We start from the raw sequence: 18,410 nt of genomic DNA on the forward strand, positions 1-18,410 counted from the left end.
TTGTTCCACAAGAATCCCAAGAACCAAAAAAATTCAGTCAACCAAACGGAACCCCAAACCCCAAACCACACACCCTAAACCTTAAATCCGTAACACCGCCCCCACCCACACACACAAGTACCATACCCCAAACTCGAAATCCCTAGCAAGAAGACAAAGCAAAGGCCATTTTAGACATTTAAATAAGCAAAATTAATAATTTAAGAGGAAATAACAAATATGTGGGCTTTACATAGCCTTGATTAGATTGCAGGAATTTTTCGGAGAAGTTTGGAAAGAAAAAGTATTTCTAAAATTTCCTACTTTTTTACACAATAATAGGATACCTTTAACCAACCATATATATGTATAGAAGGAACCTTCCATTTAAGATAACTTCCCTCACTGGATTAATGATAATCGTATCATTTCCCGTGGCCCTGTTTGGATTGCATGAATTTTCTAGAAAAGTTTGGATAGGGAAAATATTTCTTAAAGTTTCAACTTTTTCACACACGATGGCATATAACCGGAATCAACCCTATTAAATTTTGATGTAGAGGACCTTCAATTTAGGATAATATCTCTCTAAATTAATCACAACCATATCACTTCCTTCCTAATTGTGAAAAGAAAATTTTTTCTCAAGACAAAATTTTCCATCAGAAAAGTTTTTCTCGCAATCCAAACAAGGCCAAGTTTAGTCTTTTCCATCGCGCTTGTTCAAAGATTAGAATCAGTAGTCAAGGGTAATTGGCCGACAATGTAAGTCGCTTCAAGATGTTTATAAAATCAACGGTCACGACTTCACAAACATTGCTACCTATGCCCTATGTGGGACCCCAAAAATTGACTTTTAGTATGGGAAATGATATATTCGTCCTTTTTGTTAATTTGGGACAGCCCCTTCTACGCTAGAAGAGTAGTTACAAACATGGTTTTAGATTTCGGCCGAAATCCGAAATTTTGACTTCGGATTATGGTCAGGACTGAAACCAAAATTGCCAAAATTTACCAACTTTCGGTCGAAAATTTAGGAAATTTCGGTGAATTTATCGATAAAATATTGTTTTTTTATTTCTTTACAGGATTTCGGCCGAAATTTTGGCCCAAAAAACCGAGCGCTTCTACCGAAATTCGGCCGAAATTTCGGTTTGTATGAGGACCGAAATAAAACCCGAAACTTACAAATACACTAGAGGGGCTGGCCAAGTAAAATCAAGGGACGAATATAATCACTAACGAGATTTTATATGGCTTACAAGTTACAACCTATAAAAACTCTAGCATTTACCGTCAATCTGGAAACTGACTTTTGGCATAATCGTTCTCCTGTTTTCCCATTTCTATCCAGGGAAGAGCGCCATGGAAGTTACAGAGGAAGCTCGTGAGGATGGCATTTCCATCGTTCCCTCTTCATCACTCACCGTAGACGTCTCTCTCCCTCTCTCACAGATCAAGCCTCGAATCATGTTCGTCTCAAACTCCCTCCCTCTCTCTCTCTCTCTCTCTCTCTCCTGAAATTTTTGTTTTGTCTTTTTCTTTTTGTTGTCTGTTTGATTATTTTGTTCCTCCTCTTTCTGCTGCTGGCTTTGGAAAATAAGGGTTTTCAGTTTTTATTGGATTTTATTCATTTCTTCGAACCTTTGCCTCTGAAAATGGTTCAAATCTTCAAATTTCTTCCCGTTCGCTCCCTATTTTATTCGTTTTTCTTTTCATTTGTTATGTGCCTAGATGGGTCCCAGTTGGGTTGGAATAAATTATTTTACATATTTGTAGTTTGTGGAGTTTTTATTATTATTATTATTTTTTGGCATGGCTAGGTGTCGTAGATCACAGTTCTATTGAAACGGAAAATGAATAATAAGAATGGAGTAGGAGAAAAATAGGGAAAACAGAGTTAATTCAAGGAAACTTGGCTAAACATGATTGTTGAGAAAATCCGCTGGGTAAATCGGATCGGATCGTGCGCAAATAAATGGAAAAGATAAAACTGTAAAACAAGCCATAAGATGAACACTGAGATTTAGGTGGTTTGGCCAAGCCTACATCCACGGGCTAAAACACGATCTTCTATAATGAGAAAAACAATATACAAGGATTACAATGGATTAACCCAAACCCACAAGCCCGCAAATACAAGAGAGTAATCCAAGAAAAAATCCAAGAGAAAATACATAAGAATAACCTGAGAAAAGACGCAAGAAGAAACCCTCTTCTTAGTCCTCTCTCCTATAAGAAGAAAGGAGGTCTTGATGTCCCTTGAAGTGGGTCGAGAGGCTGATCTTCCCTCTAAGAAGATCAGTCACGTTACGAACTGACTCAGGTTCATAACAATTGGTATCAAAGAAGCACGATCTTGCAGCCTCAAGTAGAAGGAAATCCGAGGAACAATGGATCATTGGGAGGAGACAATGAGAGATCTCAAAGGGCATCTAGCTTCACTAAATGTCCATTACGATCGAATGCATCGGTATTCAACCTAAAGCTAAAGGAACCTCTATGTCCGAAGAAGCCGAGTGAAGAATTTAATTTGTTCAGCAGGAGCAATGCCGAGAAGGCTTCCACTAATAAACAAAAGAAGGAAAGAAATGAGGAGTGAAAGAAATTAGATATATGAAAAAGAGAAAAATCCACAAAAGAAAGGCGTTGATGATTATCATTGTTGTCAATTTCGACAAGATCTTCGCTATCATTTTGGTCAAATTGGTCAATGACATCGAGAAGATCCTCATCCACAACCATTTGTGCATCAACATCCTAATCATTTGAAAAAAAAACCCAAAGTGAATGAGCTTCGATGAACGACACGATGAGATCGGTTTGAAAATGGAGTTGTCTCAACCCCTTGATGAAGACATATAAAAATGGTGACTAATCGCAAGACGAAGAGAAGAAGAAAGGGAGAGAGAAGGAAAAAGAAAAGGAGAGGAATGAAGAATTTCGGAATGTCATGCACAAGATCTCATTTTTCTCTAATAGGTCTACGCTTAATTATTAACCTTGAACATACGATTGATTTCAAGGCAAGTGGGTGGAGTAAATTAGTTTTGATATTTGTAGTTTGTGGAGGTTTTTTTTTCTCCAGATGTTTGGTATTGCTAGGAGTCTTAGAGATAAGGGTTAAGGTGTCTAGATTAGCTTGGGTGGGAGTTTTAGAGGAAGTGGTAAGTGGCTTTTCTATTTGGTAAAAAAAACATGTAAGTAGCATTTTTCAAGAGAACGAAGAAATTTACCTTGGAAATTGTGTTTTGGCACACAAAGGAGGACCGACCCTTCCCTCGAAGTGGGTCAAGAGGCTGAACTTCCCTTTAAGAAGATCAATCACATTGTGAACTGATTCGGATTCATAACAGATGTTAGGTAGCTAATCAATACGCCAAAAGCACCATTGGTGATGGAATGCGTTAGGCTAGGCCCTTTAAACCTGTCCCATACTAGGTCCCACCTAGTCCCATACTTAGGCAGGTCCCCACTCAGGACCGTAACATACAACCATGCTTCCGCATCCGTAGTCCTTGGCGGCCCATTTGTAAAGGCTTTCACTTTGGCCTTTTTTCTAGGTAACCCTTTCCACATTTGCCCATTCTGCGGCCAACTCTATGGCAACTTTACTCAAACGGCTTTCACTTTGGCCTTTTACCATGTGGCACTTTCTAGTTAGTCTTCTTCATAGGTCGTCCCTTTCGTGACTCGAACACGGGATGTGGTAGCTGCTCCGAAACCAAATGTTAGGTCCCTAACCAATACACCAAAAGCTTCAAAGCTCTGATGGAACGCATTGGGTTAGGCCTTTTAAACCTGTCACATACCAGGCTGGGTCCCACCTAGTTCCATACCTAAGCAGGCCCCCACTCATGACCGTAACATTATTTTTCTCTTTGCCTGCATTTTGGTTTTGGAATTACGGTTGTTTTAGATCCTTTTCATAATTGTGTTCTTTGTTTTTTTTTTTTTTTTTTTGCCTTCTGGTTTCTTGTCCTTTCATTTTTGTTGCTATTAGTCGGAATTAGTGTTCTTGTTTCATTCCCGACTTCTTTTGTCTATATCTGATTCTTTATCAGTGTTCATTTGATACAAAAAGGCATTGTGGTTTCTGTTTATTATTTGGTTTCTTTTTGAATCATTATTAGTTTTTGTGAAACAAGCAATTACTCCAAAAGCTTAAGCTGTTAGAGTTGGTGTTATTTAATCATTTATACTTCAACACTCTCCCTCACGTGTGATCCTCTTTTTTCGGGTTGGCCATACATGTGGCACGCATGATCCTCTTTGGGGTTGTCCTTAAAGGTGGAGAGATCGCCGCCCCAAGGAATTTTCTCCGTCCTCGAGTGTAAGTTGGAGTTACCACACCCCGGCTCTGATACCACTTGTTGAGACCTGGGTCAAACTCACCCGTATAAGTCCTTCCACATCAGGTTCACTTCCGATGTGGATCTTTGCTTTCACGTGGAACTCCAACAATCGAATATATTTTCCCATTTCTCCTATTCTGTTCTCTCAAAGAAGAAAATCCATTTTGAGTATGTTATTATTTTAATAATTTAAGTTTTATGTTTCCATCTTTTATTTTTTGTTTGTTTTGATTAATGCCGGGTCTCACGTTTATGCTTCCATTTACTCAGAGATTTGTGTAGGAGTCTGTTCAAGGAATGGTCGTGCCTGGAGGATTCACGTTTCTCTGTCGAGACTGTTTCTGGTGGCATCACGAATCTCTGTAAGTATTTCATGTGGATATTGCCACTCGATTCTGTTTGTCGGGTGGTTCTTTGCGTTGACAGTTGTATACTTTTGATATGGTCGTTTCCTAAATTCTAGTGTTTCTATCATGACGCTAAAACATGCTCACTGTAGAACACATTCTATTAATTTCCTAGGACTTGGTTTCATCTAATTTTTGTTGGTTTTTATCAGTAATGTCGAATTGGAATTATAACATCTAGGGTTTATCAATTCTTTTCGAACCACAATTGCAGCTTTGCATTTTTATGGAATCATGCTTTTTCAGTACTCATCTTTCTTCTTCTTTTTGATTTGAAGATGCTCCTGCATTTTTAAATGCCCAGGTACTGTTTTTTCTCTAACATTCAATGTAAGCATTTTCATTGTGTGCCGTGTTGCAGTACTGAAGGTATCTGTGAAAGAAGATAATGGAAATGATGTTCTTCTAACGGTTCGACTGTTTGGCCCAAATACAGAATATGTGATTGATCGCAAGCGGGAACTGCAGGTTAATACTCCCACTTTGTTTTAAAATTTATATTAGTAGGGGTTATATGGTTGGAATTCGACCCTCATGAAATTCTCTATGAGAGATCTTATCTGTTCATCTCCTATGCTTTCTATGGGAAATTTCTTCATTTTGGTCCAGTCCCTTTGTTTGATCCGCTGTCCTTTTCTATTTTCTCTTATTTCCTTAACACATTCCATCACTCTGTCTCTGTTTGTCTCCCTCTCTCTAATATCTTGAAAGAAACAAGATTGACGAGAATCGATCAACTGCTGTGTAGCTAAATGGATCAGTGCAGATATGTTGCACTAAAAATTGACAAATGGAAGAGCTGCATATGATATGTGCACATAATTTTTTCTTAGTAACATATTAGATGGAAATAGTAATGGTGATGACACCCATATCAATGATCTAAATTCCAAATCCGTCACCTACTGGTCTCTACTATTAATTGGCCATACTCCAAGTTTTTATCTATTTGGTGATTTTGAAAGATTTCAAAAAGAAAAACTGATAGGATACGGGAGAAGGAGCATTACATTCCTAAATAAATAGAAAAATCTCTTTCTACAAATACCTAAACCTCCATATAGGGGAAGCCTCCTTTTATGACAACAAATCATGTTGATGGTGTCTCCCTCAACACACAACTTATTTGCACCAGTTCCAGAAGATAATTTGATCCTATTCCAAACAACCCGAACTTCAGCCTCCGTCACATTGCAGTCACCACAGGAGCCTGCAAAGGAAAGATTAGAATTTGCCCCCCCACCCTCTGCCCGAAACACCGAAACACTAAGAGCGTATTTGGCTGTGATTCTAATTTTGTTTCTTTATTTTAATTTTGATTCTTAATTCTGTTTATATTTTGATTATGATTCCAAAGATTCAGAATCATGTTTGGAAAATAACATAGGAAATCATAACCAATCAACCAAGTTGAAATCAAGGCAAAACACAGGTAATCACCTAAAGGAAATCGAGTCTTTACAGAAAGCAGTAAGTGGACACCCAATGAACTACCCTATCTGATATTTGTTGGTTTTTAAGAAATAAACACCACCAAAGTTTCTGATGTTAGCTGGTTTTTTAAGATAACTGAACACCACCAATCTCATCTTTGTGATATTTCTTACAGAAATTTGGGTCTTTCATTGTGAAGATTATGCAGGTGCTAAGAGAGACTTCCCATGGACACATCAACTATCAATTGTGAATGGGATAGGAAGGGGATTGGACTACATATGCAAGGAAGCAACATAAGAGAGTTTCCGTCATGGGAATGTCAGGCTTTCTAATATCATACTAAGCGGGAACGAAGAACCATTAATCAGTGAATATGGGTTTCAGAAATTTCTTGATCCGAAAAGAGCATTACTCCTGAGAAAGGTTTAACTAAAAAGTCTGATGCATTCACTTTTGGTGACATTCTTCTTGAGTTACTAACAGGAAAAACAACAGAAAAAGTAGCTTAGACCTTATCAAATGGGTTAAGACCATGCTGAGAGAGGAATGAACCGGTGAAGTGTTTGACAAATAGGGGGCATTTCCATTGCTCAGCATTTCTCTGAACTGTGTGTCACATTTCCCTGAGAACCGCCCAACTATAGCAGAGGTGTTGGAAAAGATAGAAGAGGTCATGAATGCACAGGATGACTGTTCATTCTTATCTACCACTTCTGTCGAATCTAACTAACAATATGGCTGTCTATCAAACCACTGAAGCATATATCACATAGTTTTGGTGTGTTAGAAGTGAGGCTAGGGTTAGAGAGAGGAATAAGAAGAGGAATGGAGGGATGGAGAGTCTCCACTAAGGGAGCTCCTCATGTAAATGATGTTTATATAGGCCCACGATAGGGCAACATGATACAATGACTATAATACCCTCTACAATACAAGTAATGCCTAAACTACCCTTACACACTATTCAACACTCCCCTCAAGCTGGAGTGTGTATACTATGGAACTCCAGCTTGCTACAAAGAAAACTACAACAAACAACTAAACAATAACCACACAACAAAAAAGAACAATAATCTCATACACACGTCCAGCTTGGGACAACCCTCCTTAAGCTGGTGTGGTGAATACATAATGAAAAGCATAACAATAAATATCAGGCCACAAGAGTACAATAGCGAGATCAACGGCCATAAAAAAGGAATAGCTCCCCTTGAATCAGCATGATGGTGAGAGCAATCAGAACATGGCCTCCCCATGACTCATAACACGACGAACGAAGTTGCATGCCGGCAACCATCAAACAGAAGCGCCTCAGCAGGGACAACAATGAGCCTCGAACAAAATAAGGACACCCAAGGCGCGCACTGCGAACAACAACGGAGTAGTACTGACGGAGACATTAACTGAGTAGCACAATCCCAATAGAAGAAGAAGAAGAAGAAATCCCACCACTATAAGGTTGAGAGGAACCAATCAACGACAGGGGACATCGTCGCCTGGAGAAAGATAACCAACAACGATAGGGGACACCATCGCCTGGAGAGACAACCGACCAACGACGGCGGACAACACGTCGCCCGGAGAGACAACTAACCAACGACGGGGGACACCGTTGCCCGGAGAGAGATAACCGACGATGAAGGGGGGGGGGGGGGGGACACCGTCGCCTGGAGATATAACCAACCAACGACGGGTGACACTATCGTCCAGAGAGACAAGGTCAACGGGGGACACCGTCGCCTTGAGATATATCCGACCAACGACGGGGGAGACAAGGCCGACAGTAGCTCGTCGCCTGAAGAGATAACCACCAGCGACGGGGGACACCGTCGTATGGAGACAAGGTCGACTGCTGACAGCACGTCGCCTGATGAGATACCGACCAACGATGGGTGAGCCTCGAACAATGAGAAGAATTGACAATGAGAAGAAGAAACCAAACAATCGAAGAATGGTGAAATACATCAACTAAAGGAGACAACACGACAGACGAGGAAGAACAACCACCAACCAACCACAACAAGAATGATTCAGAACATAAAGGAATCACCAACAACACTCCCCTTTGGGCGAGACTACATGAACCCGGAGACAGCAATAAGATAAGAAAAGCAACACCAAAACAACATGAAGACAACACTCCCTCTTTGGAACTACATGACAACACTCTTGCTCAAGTTGAAGGACGACTTGCAAAGAAAAGAAGACCTTTGAGGCACAAAATCCTTCTTAGACATTTCATCGAACAATTGGGGTGCACCTTGGAGATCAAGAAAAAGGCCATAGAAGCCAAAAAAAATATATAGAAAAGAGAAAATAAAGGATTAGGGTGGAAGTTTGGGGAATGGAAAAGGATTTGAGGCACAAAATCCCTCTTAGTCATTTCATCGAACAATTGGGGTGCACCTTGGAGATCAAGAAAAAGGCCATAGAAGCCAAAAAATATATAGAAAAGAGAAAATAAAGGATGAGGGTGGAGTTTGGGGAATGGAAAGGATTTTGGGGAGTAAATCTAAACAAAGACAAAGGCCATAGAAGCCAAAAAAATATAGAAAAGAGAAAATAAAGGGTTAGGGTTGAGATTTGGGATTTTTGCCGTGGGGATTTAGGGGAAATATAGCGCAATGGGGTGTGGGGCCGAGAGAGAGAGAGAGAGAGAGAGAGAGAATCTAGGGGCGTTTGCACAAAAACAACAAAGGAAAGAGATTTTTTGAAAATGGAAAGAAAAGAGAGAAAATTATAGGGAGAGAGATGGAGATATTTTAGGGATTTTTGGGAGAGATTTGGGCGTGGATTTGGGTTTTACGGCAAACCAAAACAAAAAAAAGGGTTACAACAAATAGATAGAGAGAGATGGTTCTGTGGATGATAGAGAGAGAATGGTGTGATGGTTCTTCTTCTTTCCTTCTTTCCCTAGGATCTTTGCTCTGATATCATGTTAGAACTGAGGCTAGGGTTAGAGAGAGGAAGAAGAAGAGGAATGGAGGGATGGATAGTCTCCACTAAGGGAGCTTCTCATGTAAATGATGTATATCATGGTTTTAAATTTCGACCGAAATGCGAAATTTCAGACCGAAATGCGAAATTTCAGATTTCGGTGAGGAACGAAACGAAATGGTACCGAAACCGATATTCCCGAAAATTTCCAAATTTCCTTCGAAATTTCGAGAATTCCGTCGAAATTTAGAATAAAATAATACTTTTTTATTCCGTTACCGAAATTTCGTCCCAAAAATTCGGGATTTCGTGCGGCAATTTTGGGATTTTGGATCAGTCCGAAATTTTAGCCAAAACCGAAATTTAAAACCATGATGTATATATAGGCCCAAGATAGGGCAACATGATACAATGACTATAATACCCTCTACAATATAATTGATGCCTAAACTACCCTTACACATTATTCAGCATGGTGCAACATTTTGTCTGAGTTGTCTTGATATCATGTTTTAACATTCAAAAGGCAAAAACCCATGTGTTATATTTTAGGATCAATAATTATACCATTAGTGCAAATAAAGGTGATCATATAGATCTTCTATCTGGTAAAAAATAAAAATTCAAGTTCCAAAATAGAGTAAGCATACATAACTCCAAAAAAAAAAACAAATCACCATTCAACACAAAATGTAAAAATCCAGCAATTTCCCCTTGCCAGTACTGCAATTATGAGTGTGCACCAAGGTTTCATAAGACTGAACTTGAAAACCTGTTTGGATAAAAATTCCGATATTGCTGGAGAAAGAAGCACGGCGATTGGAAAGAGTTGAGATTGCCGAGGGCAAAGAGAAAGAAAACCCTAGACAACGGAGGATCAAGGGTGGAAAGAGGTGAAATGGAAAGCCCACAAGAAAGCTTTCTACGATGCATAATCCCTTGACAGAGCTCGGGGCAGCAGTATGAAAGTGGTGGATTCTGGCAAAATAAGCCGTGGGGCATGGAAGGGTGATGTTTGACTGTTTTTCTTATCCTCATATAAGAAAATGGAGATGGGCAGAGAGATTGGGGTGTCTGTTACTTCTGCCCATCTAAGGAATATGAAGATCGGATGCTAATAGGACTCCTCGACAAATTGATTATATAAATATATAACACATACTGATATAGTATATCACTAATATACTTACACTTTTGGTTTTGGTATGCAGTTCTGTGGGGATGGACACAAAAATATTTTGGTTGTTTCGTGTCGGTTTCAATGAAAATTTAAAACCATTGTCTGAGACCTACATAATATAACAAGTTAGTCTTCTATATGTAGGCATGACATGGTTCACAACTAAAATATCCAATGTGCTTCCTCCATTCGTTTTCTAGGATAACTTCGGACTGTATGTGCTAAGACTGCAAAAACTGGAAATATGTGCTAAGACTAAGACAACAACAACTGGAAACACGGCTATGAATAGATGTTAACAGTGATGCATATATGTGCCTTTTTACTTTTCCTTCAAGAACATTTTTGAAAAAATACATGCACTTTTTACGATTTTTTTCCCAGTTATTTGTCGACGAAAAATCAATTAACTTCGAAAAAAGGGGCTCCTTGCCATTACAGATATTCATATTGCACAACCCTTGGTAGACATGCACGTTAGGGAGTATTGAGTTTCATGCAACTAGCTTGTGTTGTCATTAGATGATTATTTGTCCTTCAAGATTTGAATGGGCCTCAGGAATAGTGGGACAAAAATCCAATGACAATTTATTCATTTAGATTTTATCAAAAGGCCAAAACAATAACATCAGTAATAGGGTTATGGATTGTTCTCTGTTTTGCATTGGTACAATGACTTGCATTCACAATAAGAGGTGTTATCACTTTTTTTTAATATCAACCTTTGTTTTCAACTTTTTAATGTTACTTGCAAGGTCGTATGCTGTAGCAATGCCACTTTGATAAAGAAGAATGATTTAAGTAACCGATTTCTTTTGTATAATGTCAAATTATGTATTCTCTTATACGTAATGTCATTTTATAAAGTAATTTGATTCTTATAATGATCATGTGGGATAGATTTGATTGTTTTCAAAGAATTTCAGAAACTATAATACCAATGAAGATGGCAACACATGGTGTACGAGATTTGTGCAGTCAGTACATTGCTCAATGTAGAACACCCGAAAGGGCCAAACACAATCTACTTGTTTAAGGCCTTTGGTGATAATTTCTTTTCATTTTATGTCTATTTGGAAGTTCTTGTAGAGATGAAAATTAATTCTATTTACAGTCTTACTATCATATTAAGTCATTTGTCATACGTAGTACATGTGATTTTGATTTCTCTTGGTAAGTTACTTATCCCATTGTGTTCAGGCCATACGCCATCTCTCGGCTGCAGGATTTGGTGCTGAGTTGCTTGGAGTATTTGGAAATGGAATGGTGCAATCTTTCATCAATGCACGCACACTTTCTCCATCCGGTAAGAAATATCATGTCAGTAGATTGTTTCAGCTTTTGAAATTTTAATTGATTAACAATTTAACTTGCTACCCATATAGGGGAACCTTTTCTTTAGAAGGCCCCAAAAACTGATCTTAATTGACTTCTCCTGCACTTAGATATCCTTTGGCATTCATTGGAGCTTCATCAAAGATAAACACCCTCAACACGCATAAATTTGTACCCTTATTTTCGATCTTATCCAGAATTTTGTTTTCTTCCCTATGAGTGCCGAACTAATTCAGTTGGACCTCCCAAATGAGGTGAAATATCGAAACTTGTAATAGGATAAACACAATCTGCACTTGTTGTTCCTAATTGTTCTAATGGATAACATTGGTACAGTTGTCCCCATTGATTTGCCAACGAGTTTACTTTTCTATAAGATTAATGCTAATCCTCAGTGCTCATGGCATCGTAGTAATAGAATCTGCGACACTAATCTCAGTGCCCGTGCTAAATATTTACTCTAAATACTTCCACAACCTGATTTTGTTGGCTTGAATCTGTTCTTTTGGTCTTTGTCAGACATGAGCAAGCCAAAACTAGCTGCTGAGATTGCAAGGCAACTTCGTAAATTCCATGAGGTGGAGATACCAGGTTCTAGAGAACCAGAGCTGTGGAATGATATCTTCAAGTTCCTAGAGAGAGGTCCTTCAGAACTAATGTGACCTTTGTTTTCTAAGAATATCTTTTTTCCCCTCAATTTCAAGTTAACGTAATTGTTGCTTTCAAAATTCCATCACTAATCTGTTTGTCGTAATCTTGTATAGTCATCTTGATTTATTTTTTACTTTTCTAACAAATGCCACAACTGAACTAATTCTTTATGGTTGCAGCATCAGCTCTTAAATTTGATGATAGTGAGAAGCAGAGAAAGTATGAGACAGTATCATTTAGAGAAGTCTATGATGCTGTTGCAGAGCTTAAGGTGAACTTTCCTCACCGCAGAGCTGTGCATATGCAGTTTGATCCTACTTATTGAATGTGGTCCTCTTTATTTCTACTACTTGTCTTTCTGGTTATGGAAATTTTCTATTCAACATCGAATGTGGTCCTCTTTCATTGGCCTTTCTCGCTGCGATTTGGGGATTTGAGAGAGAGGAACAATCCCATCTTCAAAGGATCGACAAGTAACATTCACTCTATTCAACAACAAGTTTCGTGCGTGTTTGTGTGTGCGTGCTCCTGCATGCGAGCAGGTGGACATGAATATGTGCACGTGCACATGTATGGGCGTGCATGCATGTATGTGTGCACGCGCCTTTGGAATGACCAGGAAGAAAGAATGAAGTACTACCTAGTTAATTAGGAGATTGTTTGCAAATTGAAGGCACAGGGCATGCTAAGGGTTCATAGCCTTAGAGTGATGAACATCGTTCTACTTGGAAAATGGATCCGACGGTTTGACAAGGGTCATATTTGGCAGGGGGTTATAGCAGAGAAGTATGGGATTGGATGGGGTTGTTGGACCTCGAGTGGTTTTTCTTAAACAGTAAGTGGATTCTGCGTGGGTTTGGGTGATCAGATTCGGTTTTAGCATGACTATTGGAGTAGTGGTTTACCGCTGAAGGATGAGTTTTTGCATCTTTTCAGGATGGCATTAGTTCGTGAGGTGGGGATAGCAGAGTCGTTCCATAGGGAGGATGGTGACATGGTGTGGATATTTTTTTTTTGAAAGAGAAGTTTATTGGGCAGGTGAATACATGGGAAATTTAGAGTCAATGTATATTCGTCAGAGTGATAAAGATCGCCAGATCTGGAAGGGGTGTCCTGATTGTCGTTTTCGGTGAGCTTTCCATGCTGGTCTCTCCTGCGTTCTGGCTCCCTCTAGGAGGATGTGGATGATTGTGGCGGCCCGTCGGGTGCTTGTCTTTTGTTGGACAGCTTACTTGGACATTATTCTTGTCGTGGTTCAATTGCGGAACCTGAAACAGGTCTAAATCATGTGCGGAGTTGATGTTGAAGTCCATTGATCACCTTTTAATGCATTGCAACTTTGTGGGTGAGGTTTGGAGTTTTACCCCCTTATTTTGTTTGGAATGGCTTACATAATTCGTAAGCATATCGTTGTGATGATCGAGGCGTGGGCTTTTATTCCTTGGCTGCCAAGAGGCAATGCATTGTGGAATCACACCTTGAATGTTGTTCTTTGGTTTGTTTTGAAAGAGAGAAGAGTATGAACAAGTTGGGATTATGTCCGCTGCCCTAGAAAATGGCTTTCATCATGTGGATTGTGACTTGTTGGATTCGCTCGTGTGGAAGGTGCGTCTTTGAATGACATTCGATGGGTGAGTGAGGCAAAGGGCCTCCCTTGGCGATTTGCTGATGCATTGGAGGTGGTCCTTGACCATATTAGAGGGACACTTGTTAATCTTCAAGTACATGTATATGTCAGCAAAAGGAGACGCTGATTCTCTGGCTCGCAATGGAGTGACTAGAACATACTTAGAAGTCCAGGACCATCTTCCTTTTGATGATCATGGCTTATTTGTTTTCTATGTTTTTTGTTGCTTTTTTTTTTTATCTTCTTTTGCCTTGTCCCGCTCCTTCGAGCCGTGTTTCTTGGCTCTTTCTCAAAAAAGCTTACCTACATCGTTCAGGAAAAAAAAACATTTATCTGTGCTGCAACTGATGGTTCTATACTGTTGAAAATATCTTCACTATCAGTCTTATAGGCATCAAATAGATTTTTTGGTTCACTTGATGTGAATTATTTATTTCAAATAATATTCATGAGGATGTGAAGTCACAATTATGGGACTCGATCTTTGCAAGTTTGTGAATTTTTGCTGAACTAGTCATGGAATTCAACTCCTAATGGGATGAGAAAACAAAACTGAGCATTCCTAAGGTCGTTTGTACCAGCCAAAGAAAGTATCCCTCATTACTTCAGACATTAATGAAATACCATGGGCTATCTTCATCTTTAAATATGCACACCATTAATGAAGCCACTGGATGGATATTTCCATTGCAGAAGGAATGTAGGGCTAGTTTGGAATTGTGTTGTTGTAAGAACTGATGAGGCTGTTCCGTTAAAATATATTGTTGAGTGTTTTAGGCATTAGTGCCATTTTTTATTCATGTTTAGAAAATTGCATTCAAGGAATGTCCATGCAGCACTTTCACAGTTTCATCTTTTTGTGCCTGTTTTTGCTAATTGCAAGACTTGCATGTAAAGAGTCTGAGTTTTATTTAGGATTGATACCTTGGATGATTATTTTTCCTTGTTCTTTTTTCAACAGGATCTAACAGAGCTTTTGGATGCTCCTGTCGTGTTTGCTCACAATGACTTACTTTCTGGAAACTTGATGCTAAATGATGATGAAGGTAAATACAATTCACATACAGTAAGTCAATAAATTCTTTGGTTGGAGGGTTTCATAGGATTGCTCTGCTAATATTGCCGCCACAATTTAAATTGAACGCATATGTAATTATTTGTCTTTTCTACCTGGACCTTCATTGTGACCTGGTGGTCACGGGTTCGAGTCACGGAAACAGCTTCTCTGCAAAGCAGGGGTAAGGCTGTGTACATCTCGCCCTCCCCAGACCCCGCAATGGCGGGAGCCTCATCCACCGGGCTGTCCTTTTTTTTACCTGGACCTTCATGCAGTTCGCTGGATTGTTGCTAAGTGCAGTATGTGAGCCATGCCCACAGAATTTGCATTCTGCCTATCTTTTCTTATTATTTCCCCTTTTTATTTGACATCATCCAAAATTTAGTACTATATGTCATTAATAAAGGGTATGGAGGACCCCAGGCCTTTGGCAATCTGTTATCAAATTAATAGCTTGCCATTTTTTAAGAATTCTGTCATATTTATTGTTCGTTGGTTATTTTTCCAAGGGTCTCTTTATGTGCTCCCTTTATACAAAAATTATCTTTGGTTTCTTTTCCAAGAGCTGTTGTGTCAGATGGAAAAGGTGACAGGCTCTACCTGTTTCAGTTTTCATTATCCTATACGACTATGCAAACATATCCACAGCTTTCTTTTGATAGAAAAAAAAATGAAAAAGGCTTTGAATGAAACCTCACAAATTCTTTTTTTTTTTTCTTCAAATTTTCTTCTGACTGATAATGCAACCTCATTTTCTGTATGTGTATAGCATATGGCATTAATTATGATGCATGAGGATGCTAAAAAAGCATGCTGCAAAGCATTGAAAACTTATTCTGTATATTTACGGCCTGATTCATGTGCAACTTCTAAGTGTTTTCCTCCGTAGGAAGTTACACGTGCCTTTCAAAAGATGTAGTCTTATTCTGGTCTTCCCTTAAAGTATAGTACGAAAGCAATATCTTGAATGGGACATCAAATAAGTACACTATTAAGTCTTGCATTTGTTCATGGCATTACTGCGGCAAGGTATGGGCATCAGTACATAAATAAAAAAGCTTTTCTTATGATTTTTGACCAGAACTATATTTTTTTTCTAAACAGAATATTACTAGAATATGCATTATTCTTATAAGCATTGTATATCTAATCTCCAAACATCAGATTCTCAGGGTTTATAGTCTAGATGCTCTAGTTTCTGGTGCATGTGATTCAACAGTGTGAATTGTACTGTTTTCTCCCAGCACCCACTATTTTTTGGGTTGACTTGATATTATTATTGTTGTTATGTTACGTGTGTTCCCGTGTTAAATGTTAGTGTTCTTCGTGGGAACTCCACCTCATTAATTTTGATTCCTTTGTTAAGAAATAATTTTTTTCCAGAGAAACTCTACCTCATTGATTTTGAGTATGGATCATATAACTACAGAGGTTATGACATAGCAAATCACTTCAATGAGTATGCAGGCTTTGACTGTGACTACAACTTGTACGTATTTTGTTTCTCATCATTTGTTTTATCCTCTCTGTTCTTCTGAAATGAATGCACTATGAAACAATATTCTGATTATTGGATCTGTGTTTCGAATTGCAGATATCCCGATAAGGATGCACAATATCATTTCTTTAGGCATTATTTTCAGCCTGACAAACCTCACAAGGTATGTAAGTTCTGTTGTGTTAACTCATTTTTCAAACTAATATTCATTGACTTGCACTAGTCAACTTGGCTTTGTTGTATTTACTAGGCCGATCAAAAGGCCATTCATTGTCCATGAACAAAATTTGCACAAGTGAATTAAATAAAATCTTACATATAAAATCAGATTTGAAGAACTCCATCAAAATCTGCAAGATCTTATGTTCACAAAGTCACTCCATAGATCTTCCCCTTATTCTGAAAATGCGGATTGCTTTTGGTTGATTAATGAAGAAAAGAAGAAATAATGAAGAACAAAAGGAAAGCCTAAGTAAGTCATGCAACATATTTGAGGATATTAAAACAAAATGGTTTCTTGTTTCATGAACAGCTACATTGTTCTACTGGGCATATCTCTCATGATATTTGATCATAAAATCACTCTTTTACATCTGGCTCATCTCTTTCTGTCACTAGGTACGTGACGAAGATCTAGAGGCACTTTATGTCGAAACAAATTCTTTTATGTTAGCATCACATTTGTACTGGGCTCTGTGGGCACTGATCCAGGTAGGTAATCTTTACCCCTCTCCCAGCAAGAAACAATAATGATGCAAATCATGTTATGTAAGATTCTTCAAGTGCTGAAGGAAAACAATCTTATTATTGTTTTGTTTGTATGATACATAGGCGAAGGTGTCTCCAATTGACTTTGATTATCTTGATTACTTCTTCCTTCGCTACAATGAATACAGAAGGCGAAAAGAGACGTGCTTCTTGATTGCACGAACTTACCTTACAAACTCCTGAATGGAGGTGAATTCTCAACATTGCTTCTATATCTGGAGCCTGTAATCTTAGTCTCTGTATGTTGTTCTACTAGGGAAAACTCAAATCCTGGTTAGGTATGTTGGTCAATATTCTTTCTGTAACCATTATTTAGTTGAGTTTAAGAACTCTACTGCAGCAGCTATCGGCACTTATTTCTTACATGTATTTCTTAAACATGGTGTACGCATAAAATTCATAAGTCATGAATTTTTGTGATCTAATTCTTTGCTCATTCTTGAGAACTCTTCCATTTGTTCTTTCTTGATCCTTGGTTTGGCGCAATGATGCTATCAGAAAGGCTGAAATAGACTTTTTCTCAACCGATTTTAAAAGGTTACAAAAAATGACATGAATCCTGCACTTTATGCATGGGCTCCCTTAATCTATCATTCCTCCTAAAAAAGAATTAGATTCTATTAATCTTTGCTAATTATACAAGATCTTAATTGGTGCTTATATAGAGCACTTAATGGGTAAACGTGAAAAAAGGCTAAGATAAGCATTGAAAGAGATAGGGATTTGCTAGGGACCATCGCAGAAGGCATTTCGCAGATGGACTATTGAATGTGAGAGCAGCCACCTCGGTTAAATTAGGAAACATGCCCATGACTTGTTCATCAATCAGCAGCTAGCATTCCTCTAAAAAAATGTAAAAACAAGGGATATTTGTCGATTAATCTCCAAGTCTATACAAATTTCATATTCTCTAAATTATAATGCTTTGAGAAAATAATTCACCACATCCCTATATTTGGTGGTCAATGTTCCAGATTTGGATTTCTCTCCTGTTCTATGGGTCCCACTGTTAGGATTAATGATCAACATTGGATCTCACATGAGATTTGCTGTGCACAATCCTGACCTTTGATTTTGTTGGCATCATGCTACAACCATATGGTCCTGGGTCCCCTACCGAACGGAGCCGTACTTGGCCGAAAGTGAGGGAAGTGTTGTGCCGCAAGTGGTGGCACTCAT

The 18,410-nt window shown here is 38.6% G+C and overlaps 1 protein-coding gene across 2 annotated transcripts; it reads left to right on the forward strand.

Moving 5' to 3' along the window:
• Positions 1 to 1,255: 1,255 nt before the first annotated feature.
• On the forward strand, positions 1,256 to 17,677 carry EMB1187 (Protein kinase superfamily protein). 2 transcript variants are annotated; one of them, XM_077384717.1, is made up of 11 exons: positions 1,260 to 1,451; positions 4,605 to 4,696; positions 5,103 to 5,209; positions 11,496 to 11,601; positions 12,150 to 12,272; positions 12,461 to 12,552; positions 14,870 to 14,954; positions 16,349 to 16,454; positions 16,560 to 16,626; positions 17,082 to 17,174; positions 17,295 to 17,677. In XM_077384717.1, the coding sequence occupies exons 1-11, from the start codon at positions 1,345 to 1,347 to the stop codon at positions 17,412 to 17,414; spliced, it is 1,098 nt and encodes a 365-aa protein (XP_077240832.1). In that variant the 5' UTR covers positions 1,260 to 1,344; the 3' UTR covers positions 17,415 to 17,677. The 2 variants fall into 2 exon arrangements, with proteins under 2 accessions (XP_077240833.1, XP_077240832.1); XM_077384718.1 differs by lacking the exon at positions 12,150 to 12,272 and having other exon boundaries at positions 1,256 to 1,451.
• Positions 17,678 to 18,410: the final 733 nt, after the last annotated feature.

This window comes from Tasmannia lanceolata, unplaced genomic scaffold (assembly GCF_043159265.1).
Source record: "Tasmannia lanceolata isolate RefF3 unplaced genomic scaffold, GAP_Taslan_0.1 ptg000007l, whole genome shotgun sequence".
Classification (NCBI taxonomy): domain Eukaryota; kingdom Viridiplantae; phylum Streptophyta; class Magnoliopsida; order Canellales; family Winteraceae; genus Tasmannia; species Tasmannia lanceolata.

What these genes read in the sequence shown, in the direction of transcription:
- EMB1187 (XM_077384717.1), top strand. Translation starts at nt 1,345, where the DNA reads ATGGAAGTTACAGAGGAAGCTCGTGAGGATGGCATTTCCATCGTTCCC. An exon ending in TGGTGGCATCACGAATCTCT is followed by an intron (nt 4,697 to 5,102) that starts GTAAGTATTTCA and finishes GCCGTGTTGCAG; the next exon opens with TACTGAAGGTATCTGTGAAA. An exon ending in AGCCTGACAAACCTCACAAG is followed by an intron (nt 16,627 to 17,081) that starts GTATGTAAGTTC and finishes TTCTGTCACTAG; the next exon opens with GTACGTGACGAAGATCTAGA.